The sequence below is a fragment of the Entelurus aequoreus genome, linkage group LG13 (assembly GCF_033978785.1).
Source record: "Entelurus aequoreus isolate RoL-2023_Sb linkage group LG13, RoL_Eaeq_v1.1, whole genome shotgun sequence".
Lineage (NCBI taxonomy): Eukaryota > Metazoa > Chordata > Actinopteri > Syngnathiformes > Syngnathidae > Entelurus > Entelurus aequoreus.
The window spans coordinates 16016433-16034438 of record NC_084743.1 but is presented as its reverse complement, the minus strand read 5'-3'; the positions used below and the strand labels follow the sequence as shown (position 1 = coordinate 16034438).

The 18006-nt window shown below is 38.0% G+C and overlaps 1 protein-coding gene across 1 annotated transcript in view; it reads right to left on the bottom strand.

Annotated features, from left to right (window-relative positions):
• Positions 1-18006, bottom strand: part of dars1 (aspartyl-tRNA synthetase 1) — a 111298-nt gene that overhangs the window by 27872 nt on the left and 65420 nt on the right. The window contains exon 10 of the mRNA XM_062068485.1: positions 8025-8136. Coding sequence (XP_061924469.1) covers positions 8025-8136 — 112 coding nt within the window. The remainder of the gene's footprint in view (positions 1-8024; positions 8137-18006) is intronic.

Sequence of the window (18006 nt, the reverse complement as noted above, 5' to 3'; positions counted from 1 at the left end):
AGTGACATCATGCACGAATGTGCACGTTATTTGTTTTAAACTATTGTAGTGGCGTTCTGTACAAAAAGTGCACTTGAATTTAGTGTTTTGATATGTCATCTTGGTGACATGCACAAAAGTGCACTTTATTTGTTTTAAACTATTGTAGTGGCGTTCTGTACAAAAAGTGCACTTTAATTAAGTGTTTTGATATGTCATCTCAGTGACATCATGCACAAAAGTGCACTTTATTTGTTTTAAACTATTGTAGTGGCGTTCTGTACAAAAAGTGCACTTTAATTTAGTGTTGTTTTGAAATGTCATCTTAGTGACATCATGCACAAAAGTGCACTTTATTTGCTTTAAACTATTGTAGTGGTGTTCTGTACAAAAACTGCACTTTAATTTAGTGTTATTTTGATATGTCATCTTAGTGACATCATGCACAAAAGTGCACTTTGTTTAACTGCTTAATAACGGTTTAATAAATACAGTTTTGGTAAATTGACTTAGTTGTGGTTTCCCTCTCTGCATATATTAATGCAGTATGAAGAAGAATGTTTTATTGTAAACACATAGAATCATCATACTGCTGTGATTCTATGCATCAAGTGTTCATTCAAGGCTAAGGTAAAATATCCAGGTATATATCGTGTATCGTGACATGGCCTAAAAATATGGAGATAATAATAAAAGGCCATATCACCAAGCCCTAGTCAGGGATGAATTTCTGTGAATTTACAAGTCAAATAGACAAATGTGACAAGACAAGCCCGGCTTACGTAACACTAACGTGAGGTTTATGCTGTCAAACCGTCGTGTCCTGGGTGTTGCAGAAAACAGGAGGATGTGGTTTTTTTGCAACAAGTACACTCTGCGGCTTCGGTTGTTGCGTAAATAAATTAAAAAAGCGCCAGTTTTGAATTTTGAGGCGCCAAGCGCAGTCACTTTCGTTGGCTCTCGAAGAAATAAAGAAGTGAAAGTCTTGCACGCTATTCTAGTCAAGTGAGCGCGGGAAATGACAGTAGTAGTAGTGTGTGGAATGTGAAAAGTGAAGGGAATATTGGATATTTGAACGATAATAGCTCAACTTTACATTTGTAACCTGTCGGGCAGGCCTGGGCAATTATTTTGACTCCGGGGCCAAATTTAGAGAAAAAATGTGCCTTATTTTTAGGAACACTAATACAAAACCTCACAATAATGTCTGATTGAATGCTAAAAAACGTTATGACAGACCGCCTTAAAAAACGGAATGGAATTTTATTTTTTTTTACTGAAAGAGACACCCAGAATGTACATGAAAATAAAGAATGTGGGATTTACATTATTACCTAAACAGCTAAAATTATACACAAAGCAAACTAGAACCTGCTACCTAAGAATATACAACAATTCCTCTCAAAAAAAGAGGAGATATAATCTTAGAGAAAAATGTCATTTAAAACATTTGTATGCACGTACAACACTTAAGACCTTCAGTATGTGGAATTAAACGATGGAATGGATTAAGCAAAGCAATCAAACAATGCACTAATATGATCCACTTCAAGAAACTCTTCAAACTTAAAGTGTTTACAAAGTACAAAGAAGAAGAACCATGATAAACATTCTGAATATATAATAATAATAATAGATTTTATTTGTAAAAAGCACTTTACATTGAGTAAACAACCTCAAAGTGCTACAGTGTATTAAAAAAAAATTTAAATAAAAATATAATAAAAAATAAATTAAAATAAAAACTAGAACAGCCAAATAGCTAAAACTAGTATGCATATATCTAAAAAAAAAAAAAAGGTTTTTAATCCTTTTTTAAAAGCATCCACAGTCTGTGGTGCCCTCAGGTGGTCAGGGAGAGCGTTCCACAGACTGGCCCGGTCACATATTTCATCCATCCGTTCATTTTCAAAATAGTCTTACTCATCTCACCATATGAAATGTAACTTACTTCACCGAGTATTATTTATTTATTTTTATTGTGATTACTTGTGGAGTATATTGTGAATAAATTGAGAACAGGAAGTGTACAAAAGTTTTAGCAACTGTTACGGAAAATAAAAGGGGTAGGATTAAATAAGCTCTGCTTCTTCCTACTCCTTTTTGAACATGTTGAAAAGAGAAAGGGGAAATTGGGATGTATCATGTTGTATCCTTGCATGTTCCAAATAAACTCAAACTCAACTCAACCTATGAACGATAAAACACTGAATATTGACAAAATATGAACGTCACACCCCCTCTCGATCGACATATTTTACAATCAAACAAAACACAACAAAAATGCAAGAAACTCAGGCAAATATGAACACGAAGGGTGAAAAAACCCCACCTACAATCTGATACATCACTAAGCTTTGGAAATTATTAATAATAATAATAATAATGTGTAACGCATTTTACATTTGTTGAAATCTCAAAGTGCTACAAAGTAAAAAAAATAAAAAATAAAATAAAAAATAGATTATATAATAGAAAATTAAAAAATATATAAATATATATAATATATAATATAATATATATAATAGAAAATTAAAATAGAAATAACTTAATTTATTTATCATTTAAAAACATGATCAACATTAGATAAAACAAAAACGTAGACAAAATACAAGAAAACATGAAAGCACTGGATAAAACAGATAGGCAAGCAGTGCATTCAAAAACAAGCAGGCAGAGAAATTAGATACAAGCTGTGCTAAAAAGGTGGGTTTACAACTTTCTTGTAAAAATCTCGCCAGATTGAAAAGCTTAAGGGGTCGCATGCGGCCCCCGGGCCTTAATTTGCCAGGTCTGCTGTAGGGTCATGCTGGGTGACGTAGTAAATGAAAGCATTGTGGGGTTTATGGGCGTCTGAATAGCCTGTTTACACGGCTGACTGTCCTCAACTTGTGTTATTTTCATGAAAAAGTTCAAAACATGACGCGAGCGGCACCGTTAACTGCCACAATCCTTCGCATGATCGCTTCAGGGGGTAAAAATGTATTTGATAAAAGGTATATTTCCCTAATTTCTAGCATGAAAGCAAAGCCAGGGAACTGGGATCATAGTGAGCTAACAAAGAGACGAGCAAACATCACTTTTAACGCCATCACCCGGCATTTTCAGACTGGCACGTTTGAATCAAAGCTTGTGTTGTTTCGTTTCACACGTAGCATTTAGTAGGCTGTTAGCGTTGCTCAAGCTAGCTGCGGGCTACAAACAACATACCGTATTTTCCGGACCATAGGGCGCACCAGATTATAAAGCGCACTGCAGATAAATGGTCTATTTTTGATCCGTTTTCATATATAAGGCGCACCGGATTATAAGTAGCATTAAAGGAGTCATATTTTTTTTTTTTTTTTCTAATTGTAAAACACTTCCTTGTGGTCTACATAACATGTAATGGTGGTTCTTTGGTCAAAATGTTGCATAGATGATGTTTTACAGATCATCTTCAAGCCGCTTTCTGACAGTTGCACAGTTTTGTGGGCGGTCTTATTTACGTGGCTCACCTTCGACGGCGTCTTCTCCCCGTCATCTTTGTTGTAGCGGTGTAGCGTGCAAGGACGGGAGTGGAGGAAGTGTCAAAAAATGGAGCTAACTGTTTTAATGACATTCAGACTTTACTTCAATCAATAACGGAGCAGCATCTTCTCATCCGGAAACAACAACAACACCGGAAATGTGTCCCGTGAAAAACCGTCTGACCAGAACTCTCTAATAACTGAAGTTCCTTGGGTGAATAATGTACACTCACTACACCGGTATGTTTTAGCGCTTCCATGGCGAGTTTACTGACAGATATAAGTAAGAACTTTACACTACTTTATATTAGAAATGGCAACAGCAGAGGATGAATGTCCCATAACAAGAAGATAGAGAAAACGAAGAAGCTTATCGACTACGGCAGTGGTCCCCAACCACCGGGCCGCAGCCCAATTGGTACCGGGCCGCACAAGAAATAAAAAAAATAATAATTATTTTTTATTTTATTTATTTATTTATTTTAATTAAATCAACATAAAAAACACAATATATACATAATATATCAATATAGATCAATACAGTCTGCAGGGATACAGTCCGTAAGCACACATGATTGTATTTCTTTATGAAAAAAAAAAAAAAAAAAAAGTATTTATTTTTATTTTTTTTAAATTTCATTCCCCCCCCCCTGGTCCGTGGGACAAATTTTCAAGTGTTGACCGATCCGCAGCTACAAAAAGGTTGGGGACCACTGGACTACGGTGTCGGCACGGACTACAAAAGCGTACGCGCGCAATTTTTCAGGATTTATGCAGATCCTAAATACAGATCAGCAGGTACCAGAAGGTAAGAAAAGTTGCTTTTGCATAATATTGCGAAAAAACCCGCCAGATAATATGTCTTACCTTATACACGCACCATAATAATACTCCTATGTTGAAGCACAGTACAATCCATCAAGCGGTGCGGCTTCATAGCTTACCAAAGTCGTACTAAAACATATTGATAGATTTTTGAGCGCCGTGTGTAATGTTCTATATTTTCAATGGAACATATAAAATGTTGGTGTTGTTTACTTGAGTCATATTGCCATCATAGTGCAGTCTACACTTATCTCTTATGTTTGACTGCCATCGACTGGTCACACTTATTACACCATGTACCAAATAAAATTGCTTCGAGGTCGGTAAGCAAAACCCGAATTAGTCCGTACATTAGGCGCACTGGGTTATACGCACTGTCGAGTTTTGAGAGAAAAAAAAGATCTTCAGTGCGCCTTATAGTCCGGAAAATACAGTACTTATATTAAATTATATGGTTTTGGTGATGTATCAAATATTCATGTTTTCAAATGAATGAATAATCGTGATTTTAGGATCAATCAAAATAATCGTGATTATCATTTTTAATATAATTGTCCAGCCCGACTCTCAGTGTACGCGGATACAGCACAGCCATGTAAACTAAAGCCAGCAGAAATATAATATAAATTTTAAATTGCTACTGTTAATCTTCTTCCAGCAGGGGTCACCAACGCGGTGCCCGCGGGCACCAGGTAGCCCGTAAGGACCAGATGAGTAGCCCGCTGGCCTGTTCTAAAAATAGCTCAAATAGCAGCACTTACCAGTGAGCTGCATCTATTTTTTAAATGTTATTTATTTACTAGCAAGCTGGTCTCGCTTTGCCCGACATTTTTAATTCTAAGAGAGACAAAACTCAAATAGAATTTGAGAATCCAAGAAAATATTTTAAAGACTTGGTCTTCACTTGTTTAAATAAATTCATTTATTTTTTTTACTTTGCTTCTTATAACTTTCAGAAAGACAATTTTAGAGAAAAAAATACAACATTAAAAATGATTTTAGGATTTTTAAACACATATACCTTTTTACCTTTTAAATTCCTTCCTTTTCTTTCCTGACAATTTAAATCAATGTTCAAGTAAATTTTTTTTATTTTTATTGTAAAGAATAATAAATACATTTTAATTTAATTCTTCATTTTAGCTTCTGTTTTTTCGACGAAGAATATTTGTGAAATATTTCTTCAAACTTATTATGATTAAAATTCAAAAAAATTATTCTCGAAAATCTGTAGAATCAAATTTAAATCTTATTTCAAAGTCTTTTGAATTTCTTTTAAAATTTTTGTTCTGGAAAATCTAGAAGAAATAATGATTTGTCTTTGTTAGAAATATAGCTTGGTCCAATTTGTTATATATTCTAACAAAGTGTAGATTGGATTTTAACCTATTTAAAACATGTCATCAAAATTCTAAAATGAATCTTAATCAGGAAAAATTACTAATGATGTTCCATAAATTATTTTTTAAATTGTTTCAGAAAGATTCGAATTAGCTAGTTTTTCTCTTCTTTTTTTCGGTTGAATTTTGAATTTTAAAGTGTCGAAATTGAAGATAAACTATGTTCCAAAATTTAATTGTCTTTTTTTTTCGTGTTTTCTCCTCTTTTAAACCGTTCAATTAAGTGTAAATATCATTAATTATTAATAATAACATAGAGTTAAAGGTAAATTGAGCAAATTGGCTATTTCTGGCAATTTATTTAAGTGTGTATCAAACTGGTAGCCCTTCGCATTAATCAGCACCCAAGAAGTAGCTCTTGGTTTCAAAAAGGTTGGTGACCCGTCTTACAGCAAGACATACTGAATGTCTCTCCGAATGTAAACTACAAAGAGACAGATGTGAAATTAGCACACACTGAACTTGATTCCTGCTGATTGAGGACCAAAAGTAACGATACTGCGACTCTCCTGATTGCAGTAAGTCAGGGGTGTCCAAACTTTTTCCACTGAGGGCCGCACACTGAAAAATCAAAGCAAGCAGGGGCCATGTTGATATTTTTTTATTTTAAAAACCAATACAATATATGTATAAAAAATATACATTTAGGCCTCCACTCAGGCTTGATCCCAGGGACCCCAAAGGGTTTTGGTAAAAAAAAATATTAAAAATGTGTCATTATTCAGTATTATTTTTATTATTATTCAAGTTTTAAATCCCTAGATCAACATTAGGTCTATCTGTCAATGTAACGTTTTTAAAGATTTAAGTCGTATGCTCTTTTTGTCAAAGAAAACCCTGTTTTTTTATGGAAAAAACCCAAAATATACAATATTTTCACACAATAAAATTTTTAAGTGGAATATTTTAGAGTATATAATAATTGGAGCCTTAAAAAGGTCAATAACTCATAACACCATTGATTTTAATTCATTATTATTTTTTGAGCGATGACACTTAAAAACAAATCACACAAAAATTATTGGGGAACCAAAAGGGTCCTACTCATTAAAGTGTTAAAAAATAAATTATACATTTTTTTTTACTGTTTACTTTTAACACAATAATCTCGAGATCAACTTCAGATCTACACTACCGTTCAAAAGTTTGGGGTCACCCAAACAATTTTGTGGAATAGCCTTCATTTCTAAGAACAAGGATAGACTGTCGAGTTTCAGATGAAAGTTCTCTTTTTCTGGACATTTTGAGCGTTTAATTGACCCCACAAATGTGATGCTCCAGAAACTCAATCTGCTCAAAGGAAGGTCAGTTTTGTAGCTTCTTTAACAAGCTAAACTGTTTTCAGATGTGTGAACATGATTGCACAAGGGTTTTCTAATCATCAATTAGCCTTCTGAGCCAATGAGCAAACACATTGTACCATTAGAACACTGGAGTGATAGTTGCTGGAAATGGGCCTCAATACACCTATGTAGATATTGCACCAAAAACCAGACATTTGCAGCTAGAATAGTCATTTACCACATTAGCAATGTATATAGTGTATTTCTTTAAAGTTAAGACTAGTTTAAAGTTATCTTCATTGAAAAGTACAGTGCTTTTCCTTCAAAAATAAGGACATTTCAATGTGACCCCAAACTTTTGAACGGTAGTGTATGTGTCAATTATAAGTTTTATTGTTGTTTATGTTTTTTGTTTGTTCGTTTTAGGCCATTCTTTAAAAAAAACGAAAAAAAAACAGCTCAATTTTTTATATGGCAAACAAAATATGCAACATTTTCCCCAAAAAATATCTCAAAGTGCAATATTTAATGTGACGTAATTGGAGCTTTGGATAGGTCAATAATTCATACTAACATTGATTTTCATTCATTATTTTTTAAAGAAAGAAACAGCCTGCATGGCAGCTTTGTGTTATTAGAGTCAACATTGCAACATTTTATTGTTACATTTCACCTGTTTGGTCCTTCATACCACTTTTTATGTTTTTAATTGTTTTTAATCGTATTTTAAAACAGGCTGTGGGGCCGTTAAAAAATGACCTGCGGGCCGCACTTTGGACACCCCTGCAGTAAGGGAACTGTCTTTTTTTGTAGTATTCTTCGGTTTATAAATGACAAGTGTGGCTTCTCTTCAACAGGAGACGTTTCAAAACGGACAGCTCATATAGGAACTCACACCTAACTGTCAAGTGGTGACTCACAGATATGTGGGTAAAAAAAAGTTTGCAACTGATTGGTGGAATGAAAAAAATAAAATAAAATCATGTCACAGATTTCCCATGGATGGAACTTTACTGTGTGTTTCTAACCTGATATGATTTTAGGTGTCTGAATCTCCACAAAACCCTTTTTGGTGAGGGTCTCTCTGAAGAGCTGGCACACTCCTGACTGCAGACGGAAGATGGCCTGGCTTGTGGTGGTCTTTGAGAGAGAGAGACAGGCAGATCACAATTACTGCAATTCGACGAAATAAGTGAGTGTCAAAAGCGGTGGTCCCCGGGGGTAAGACGGAAACCAAAAGCCAGGAGTAAAAGTAAAACAAACTGCAAACTGAGACTAATGGGGAATTATCTCGCAAAAATCTCAAGGGACAGTTAGGGAAGAGCGTGTCAAAATGTAACACCGCCTTACAAGAACGCAGGCACGTAAAATACCTGACTCCAGATATTAAACATAGTTATAGTTTTGATTACCAAATGTGGAAGTTTTTAGTTCCAATCAGCAGCATATTTATGGCATTTCCAGTGACGTTTAGCATCGAGCTAGCACATTTTGGTAAGTGGAGCCTTCTTTTAAGTATTTTGACTCAGGGGGGCCAAATTTTGTCTGGGGGCCGTTACATCTGATTTTTAGGAACATTAACACAAAACCTCACAATAAGGTCTGATTGAATGCTAAAAACGCTATGGACAGGCCGCCTTAAAGGCCTACTGAAATGAATTTTTTTTATTTAAACGGGGATAGCAGATCCATTCTATGTGTCATACTTGATCATTTCGCGATATTGCCATATTTTTGCTGAAAGGATTTAGTAGAGAACATCGACGATAAAGTTCGCAACTTTTGATCGCTGATAAAAAAAAGCCTTGCCTGTACCGGAAGTAGCGTGACGTCACAGGTTGAAAGGCTCCTCACATTTCCTCATTGTTTACACCAGCAGCGAGAGCGATTCGGACGGAGAACGCGACGATTACCCCATTAATTTGAGCGAGGATGAAAGATTTGTGGATGAGGAACGTGAGAGTGAAGGACTAGAGTGCAGTGCAGGACGTATCTTTTTTCGCTCCGACTGTAACTTAGATACAAGCTGGCTCATTGGATTCCACACTCTCTCCTTTTTCTATTGTGGATCACGGATTTGTATTTTAAACCACCTCGGATACTATATCCTCTTGAAAATGAGAGTCGAGAACGCGAAATGGACATTCACAGTGACTTTTATCTCCACGACAATACATCAGCGAAGCTCTTTAGCTATGGAGCTAACGTGATAGCATCGTGCTTAAATGCAGGTAGAAACAAAAGAAATGAACCCCTGACTGGAAGAATAGACAGAAGATCAACAATACTATTAAACCATGGACATGTAAATACACGGTTAATGCTTTCCAGGCTGGCGAAGCTTAACAATGCTGTTGCTAACGACGCCATTGAAGCTAACTTAGCTACGGGACCTCGACAGAGCTATGCTAAAACATTAGCTATCCACCTACGCCAGCCAGCCCTCATCTGCTCATCAACACCCGTGCTCACCTGCGTTCCAGCGATCGACGGAGCGACGAAGGACTTCACCCGATCGTAGATGCAGTCGGCGGCCCGGAGACGGAGGAAGTCAAGGTGAGGTCGGCGGCTAGCGCGTCTGCTATCCATCTCAAAGTCCTCCTGGTTGTGTTGCTGTAGTCCGCCGCTAATACACCGATCCCACCTACAGCTTACTTCTTTGCAGTCTTTATTGTTCATTAAACAAATTGCAAAAGATTCACCAACACAGATGTCCAGAATACTGTGGAATTATGTGGTGAAAACAGAGCTTTTTTGTATTGGATCCAATGGGGTCCGAATACTTCCGTTCACTCCGTGACGTCACGCGCATACGTCATCATACATAGACGTTTTCAACCGGAAGTTTAGCGGGAAATTTAAAATTGCACTTTAAAAGTTAACCCGGCAGTATTGGCATGTTTTGCAATGTTAAGATTTCATCATTGATATATAAACTATCAGACTGCGTGGTCGGTAGTAGTGGCTTTCAGTAGCCCTTTAAAAAAACGGAATGGAATATTACATTTTTTTTACTGAATGACACACCCAGAATGTACATAAAAATAATGAATGTAGGATTGGTTAGGATCTGTTTTAAATGTTATTTTTTAGTCTGTCCTTTGCCTCTATTTCTTTGTGGTGTACAGCTCTTTGTTCTTCAACTGTGGTTGTTTTTAAAGGGCTTTATAAATAAAGTTAGTATGGTATGGTAGGATTTACAATATAACTATGAACGATAAAACACTGAATATTGACAACATATGAACGTCTCCATCGACATATTTTACAATCAAGCAAAACGCAACAAAAATGCAACAAACGCATATGAACGCAAAGGGTAAAAAAAAAAAAAGGACAATATATACAATCTGATATATCTGATATATCACTAAGCTTTAGAACTTTGTTGTAAAAATCTCCTTCCGCGTCTGTCCCTGACACCCACATTTCAGGCTGGCTGCTCTGGAAACGCTCCCCTCCCAGACATCTTGGTGCTTGGTCTGAGATGCTATGACTTGGATTACCATAGTAACTAATTAGATGACCATAGTAACTAATTAGATGACCATATTACAGACCTGGGCATTCTTTTTGTATTTTTTTTCGTTTTTGAACACTGACTTTTTGCAGTGTATTCTTTTTATTGTGCCCTGTGCAGCACTTTGGTCAACACAAGTTGTTTTAACTATACAAATAAAGTCTGACTTGACTTCTATCTTATGTTTTGCCAGCCCTTTTTTGTAGTGTACAAATTAAGAAGATGGAAAATCCAGACAAATTGCCTAACAGTGAACAATAAATCTGGCATTACAATCTTGTCAAAAGGTGAAAAAAATGAAATATTTTTTTTTTTTGTTTGTTTCATTATTGGTCAATTATCAAATTATCTGTCCCTATTTAACCCAGTCTTGGTAATATTTTCTAAAGACACGTCTTTAATCAGGTGTCAAACCAATAAACTTGAACTGAACTTATATGACTCATAAAGATAATGTTGGGCTATCAGTTGAATGTGGGAAACAATTGAGGCCTGTTGTTCGGAACCACAGAAGATCACTCCCTATCTGAAGTACACGTGAAGTGCGTGAGTGTCTGCTTACTTTGGAGGGTGCTCGTCTAACTGACATCTTTTCTGAGTCGCCCTTGCTCATAGCAGAGAAATATAGACCTGCATCAGCAGACAGTGGAGTCTGTAATGTGGCAACATTTTTACCACAGACGAGTTTCGAGTTTGATGAACACTTTTCTAGACGGGTAACGCCTTGCCTTATTTTATATCTGGTCATTATTTTCAACAGATCAACTGGATTCTGTGTTGGGCACTGTTGCGTTATTGCAATTATCGGGACAAAGTTGGACTACAAGCAAAAAAACAGGATTTAACTTTATGGTAAACCAAACTTAATAGCTGAAAGACTGTTTTCATGAATATTTGTACGTGCCATCCTAATGTAATGAAGCTAACCTTGTTAGTGTGTTAGCATTATAAACTTATAACGACATTATTTTTGTATTGTTTCAATTTCACAAATTCCTCAATAAACCAAGGAGTTTTTGCGTCTGTTTAGCTGATTGGAGAGCCAGCTTCCGCAGCTAGTGGGTCAATGACGATGACTTCTGTTTTGTTTGATCAGCCGTTTTACTGCCTTGTTACAGACACTGTTTGGAAACAGTTAAGGTATGGAAATTAAAATTTACAAAATATTTCTGTGTAAATAACTCATTTCACATCGCATATATCTGCGGCTTGTAGTCCGGTGCGGCTAATATACGTAAAATATATATATTTGTTCTGAAATTAAGTGGGTGTAGCTTATATGCCAGTGTGCTCTATAGCAGTGGTCCCCAACCACCGGGCCGCGGCCCACCGATTGGTAACGGGCCGCAGAAGAATTAAAAAAAAAAATGTTTTTTTATTTTTTTAATTAAATCAACATAAAAAACACAATATCAATACAGATCAATACAGTCTGCAGGGATACAGTCCGTAAGAACAGATGATTGTATTTCTTTATCAAGAAAAAAAAAACAAATTTTCAAGCGTTGACCGGTCCGCAGCTACAAAAAGGTTGGGGACCACTGCTCTATAGGCTGGAAAATACGGTAGTTCCAGCTCCAATAACACTATAGCAGACCTGGGCATTCTGCGGCCCGCGGGCCGCATCCGGCCCTTTGTGCGTCCCTGTCCGGCCCGCGTGAGGCCAATTATAAATTACAAAATAAATTTTAAAAAGTATCTATTTCGAGTGTGCAATACAACGGTGCTGCTTTTGTTTTGAAAATCGTTATTTGTATTACTTCCGTGTGGACGTATGCGTGATTGTGAGTGAATGTGAACAACTGCAATTACAAAATAAAGTTGAAAAAACATCTATGTCCTGCGCGCAATACAACTGTGCTGCTTTTATTTTGAAAAGTATTATTTATGGGCGTGTGTCCGTGTGTAACCTGCGAGTGAAGGTGCACATGCAGCGACAAGTGATGCACGGTTTACACCCGAGACGCTAAAAAGAGAAAAGTTGATGAGGAATGCCGTGTTTTCAACAACACGTGAACTGCAAAGCCACGTCCCCTCACCTAAGGTGCGTGCCTGCGCAATTGCGCACTGCTCAAGCGTCTGCTGCGCGCAGCAAGTATATGCCGCGCACCAAATCAAATCCCATCTGAATTCTAAACAAAATAAACATATTTATTCTATGTAATTTTGCAATGCAACTTTGAGTGACAGTGACAACAAGCGGCCCTAACGGTGTTCGTCAACACCGTTCAATTGAACACCGTTCAATTATTGTAACGTCTATCGAGATGCTTCGAGGACAGGAATTATATCGATCACTTTATTGAACAAAACTGTTTATATTCGGACATAACCACACCAAAAACATGAGTAAAACAATTCTATCTCGAAAAACTAGTCATTTTCTGCCGTACAAACCAGGCCAAAACCAACTTGTCATCTGTCACCAACACGCATAGCACTAAACCACTGGTGCGTTTAAGGCCACACAAAAAGTCGGACAACTCAAACACCACACAAAGTTACACTATGACTCTTCAGTCATACGTGTGCTTATTTTACTGTCATTTATTATTAATGTTAATTTATATATATTAGTCGTGGAATGCTGTTACACACACTATGTTGAAGTATTACTATTATTATTATTATTTATCTTACGGTATACATCAAAAATAATATTGAGCAAAATTTAATTGAAATATTGTCGATGTGGCCCTCCAGCAGTGCTCGGGTAGCTCATGCGGCCCCCGGTCAAAATTAATTGCCCACCCCTGCACTATAGTGTCTCTTTAATTCCCATTGTTTGACTTTTATTTCATTTACCAATGCTAAGAGGCCATTCTTGTTGTAAAAATGGGAACAGTTACATAACACTGTATGAGTTATAGTTTTGATTACCAAATGTGGACGTTTTTAGTGCTAATCAGCAGCATATATATGGCATTTCCAATTACATTTAGCATGGAGCTAGCACATTTTGGGACGTGGAGCCTTCTTTTAAACGCTTTGATCAGGCATGCTTGCTTTGTTGGCATTAAATGCAACATTTTTCCTTTCCTGTCTTGCCTCTGGTGAGGGGAGTCACATTTTTTTCCGCTCTCTTCTCCCTGCTTGCTCTTTTTGTTTGTCTTGTTTACACTTTTTCGAATTCTCTTTTTTTGCGCTGTCCTCCAAATCTAAACATCAGACATGGAAATGATCAGCTGGACTCTTGACTCAATTGACAAAATCTTTTCAACGAGGAAAAGAGGTTCTGGGGAGCCTGACTGCCCTGATGGAACCATTGCCCAAAGGCTGTTCGTCGTAACGGAAGGTTTGGGCCGGGCTGTGGGATCACAGACTGGGGCGATTTCTGAACTGAATCGCAAGATGGATCACATCATGAAAAAGCTGGTTGAAAGGGAAAAATTGGATATGAGGGCCAGCATGGACGAATAGAACAGACAAGCCATTGTAATGTCTGCTCGCGGAAAAACAAAATTCCTAATCTACGATTTAACTCCCTCGAATGCCCTTGACGCAGGAGCAGGCTGTTCTGAAAACACCCCAGAGGACACCTCAATGATGGACGCTTTTGACCTCCCTCCCTCCTCAACGACACCTGGAGTCGAACTTTTGCTTGCATGCAGAACGGCCACAGGCCTACGGACACTACATCAACACACCCAAGACAATGGGGATATACACACACACCCCCCTCCCCCACCCCACGCCTTCACCACCGCTTGATTCCCCTTCGGGATGATGGACGGCTGGCAGCGCTTCATAGCGCGGGGACGGCGTGGCGAAGTTGGTAGAGTGGCCGTGCCAGCAATCGGAGGGTTGCTGGTTACTGGGGTTCAATCCCCACCTTCTACCATCCTAGTCACGTCCGTTGTGTCCTTGGGCATGACACTTCACCCTTGCTCCTGATGGCTGCTGGTTAGCGCCTTGCATGGCAGCTCCCATCATCAGTGTGTGAATGTGTGTGTGAATGTGGAATTACTGTCAAAGCGCTTTGAGTACCTTGAAGGTAGAAAAGCGCTATACAAGTATAACCCATTTATCATTTATTTGTTTATAGCAGCAGTCGACCTCCAAGGCCCCAACTCCCCTCTCCCCTCTGTTGCGAGTTGTCGTGATTATATGTAACATGTTTATGTGTGCATGGCATGGAGGTTTTTTCCCACTCCAGACTGGGCCCCTTAGGAGCACAGTCTCGATTGTATTTTTTTTACTCATCTTCTTCCCCAGCGTTTTACCTTCCCACCTTTTACGGGGCGCCTCGTGGCGACCCATCAGCGTTCCTCTTCTGTAACCCTGTACACTGTTTGTTTGTCTAATCTTGAACGGGTTTGTGCTGAAAACATAGTTTTGTTGTACTTGTTGCAATGACAATAAAGTCCTATCCTAAAGGCAGTCCACTACGAATACACCCGTTTTCCCACAATGTTCTTAAGCAAACCGAGGTCACGTGCAACCGATGCAAATTTTCAGCTGAAAGACTCCTTATATGCACAGAATCAAAAAGCTAAAGTAACGCTTGGACAAACGTGCACAGATTAGTTTCCTCAACAAGAGAACTACAGTTCAGTCTAACTAATTTGCACAATCTAAATTAAATCAGGTAACCTTTTTTTTTTTTCTCTCCGGGCATTCTAAAACAAAGCACATTGTGTTTAAGAATGGTAGCAACTACATCACTTGCAGGGTTTTACGGTCCCCTTTTCGAGTGTCTGCCAGCATAGGAACCACTTTATAGCTTCACAGGGCTCAAAGTGCAGAGTGTTAGAGGAACAGGTGTTGTTGTGAGATGCAGTACTTGGGCGTGCTGAGGTGTTAGCACTTTTCCTACATTGTAAGTATGTGTGTGTGTGTGTGTGTGTGGGAGGAAACATTCTGCATTTTGCTCGCCTAAGTACAACGTCCCTCCCACATAGATTTATAGCAGAAGTGATTTATATTGCACTGATAGCAACTTGTCTGGCTTCATTTTTTTTAAAGCAAAAAGAGTGTCAAATCGTATTTGCTGCAACATGTTTTGTTAAACGGCGGAATAAAGCGTACAAATAGAAAATGGGGGGGAACTTCAAATTTCCATTGACATTTTTATACTGCCGCCAGGAAAGGAACTATCCTAACATCATCAGTTTCTGCAGGTATCAGCACAACTAATTTAATGCTTTTTAATTCATTGTAATTAGCTTACAACTGTCTGTATAGACACACTTGTAAATGCTTGACAATGATAATCTTGACTAGAGATGTCCGATAATATCTGGCTGCCGATATTATCGGCCGATAAATGCTTTAAAATGTAAAATCGTAAATGATCGGTATCGGTTTCAAAAAGTACAATTTTTGACTTTTTAAAAAGCCGCTGTGTACACGGACGTAGGGAGAAGTACAGAGCGCCAATAAACCTTAAAGGCACTGCCTTTGCGTGCCGGCCCAATCACATAATATCTACGGCTTTACACACACACAAGTGAATGCAAGGCATACTTGGTCAACAGCCATACAGGTCACACTGAGGGTGGACATATAAACAACTTTAACACTGTTACAAATATGCGCCACACTGTGAACCCACACCAAACAAGAATGACAAACACATTTCGGGAGAACATCCGCACCGTAACACAACATAAACACAACAGAACAAATACCCAGAACCCCTTGCAGCACTAACTCTTCCGGGACGCTACAATATACACCCCTCCCCCCCACCTCAACCTCCTCATGCTCTCTCAGGGAGAACGTGTCCCAAATTCCAGGCTGCTGTGTTGAGGCATGTTAAAAAAAATAATGCACTTTGTGACTTCAATAATAAATATGGCAGTGCCATGTTGGCATTTTTGTCCATAAATTGAGTTGATTTATTTTGGAAAACCTTGTTACATTGTTTAATGCATCCCGCGGGGCATCACAACAAAATTAGGCATAATAATGTGTTAATTCTACGACTGTGTATATCGGTATCGGTTGATATCGGAATCGGTAATTAAGAGTTGGACAATAACGGAATATCGGCAAAAAAGCCATTATCTCTAATCTTGATTAGTTAAAAAGTTCACATTAATTGTTATTATCTGTTGAATTAGAATTGGCTCACAAAACTGAGAATTTAAATATTCATGTTTCTATTGTGGTAGCAGCAGCTGCCAGTTGTGGCGGCGTCAAGGTAACAGCAGAGGTCACACCAAAGAAATTTGGCACCGTTAACCGCTGCCTGCCTACAATTGCCGACTTGTAAATAGCTAATAGCATGTGTGATTTCACCGCATGGTATTTTTCTAATGCCTCTCATTGAATGTAATGCTTTTTAATGCTGTTTAAGGCCTTACTTTTTTTTGCTAAATCCATTTAATGACTTTTTAATGACCCGCAGAAACCCTGATCATGCATAATGGCAGCTGCAGTATTTGGAAATTATAATGTATATAAATTATTTATATATGTTACTGGTTTTGTTTTTAATGCCTTTTTTAATGTCACTTAAATTGAAAGCCCAGTCCTACTGTAGATAGTTATTATATAACAAAAGGTTACAACTGTCTGTATAGGCATGTGTAAGCATTGAACAATAATAATTACAGATGTCCGATAATGGCTTTCTTGCCGATATCCGATATTCCGATATTGTCCAACTCTTAATTACCGATTCCGATATCAACCGATACCGATATATACAGTCGTAGAATTAACACATTATTATGCCTAATTTTGTTGTGATGCCCCGCTGGATGCATTAAACAATGTAACAAGATTTTCCCAAATAAATCAACTCAAGTTATGGACAAAAATGCCAACATGTCACTGCCATATTTATTATTGAAGTCACAAAGTGCATTATTTTATTTTTAACATGCCTCAAAACAGCAGCTTGGAATTTGGGACATGCTCTCCCTGAGAGAGCATGAGGAACTTGAGGTGGGCGGGGTTGAGGTGGGCGGGGTGTAGGGGGTAGCGGGGGGTGTATATTGTAGCGTCCCGGAAGAGTTAGTACTGCAAGGGGTTCTGGGTATTTGTTCTGTTGTGTTTATGTTGTGTTACGGTGCGGACGTTCTCCCGAAATGTGTTTGTCATTCTTGTTTGGTGTGGGTTCACAGTGTGGCGCATATTTTTAACAGTGTTAAAGTTGTTTATACGGTCACCATCAGTGTGACCTGTATGGCTGTTGACCAAGTATGCATGGCATTCACTTGTGTGTGTGAAAAGCCGTCGATATTATGTGATTGGGCCGGCACGCAAAGGAAGTGCTTTAAAAAGTCATAAATTTTACTTTTTGAAACAGATACCGATAATTTTGAAACCGATAACGATAATTTCTGATATTACATTTTAAAGCATTTATCGACCAGAACCCCTTGCAGCACTAACTCTTCAGGGACGCTACAATATACACCCCCGCTACCCCTTACCGATACCCCACCCCGCCCCCCCGACAACCCCGCCCACCTCAACCTCCTCATGCTCTCTCAGAGAGAGCATGTCCCAAATTCCAAGCTGCTGTTTTGAGGCATGTT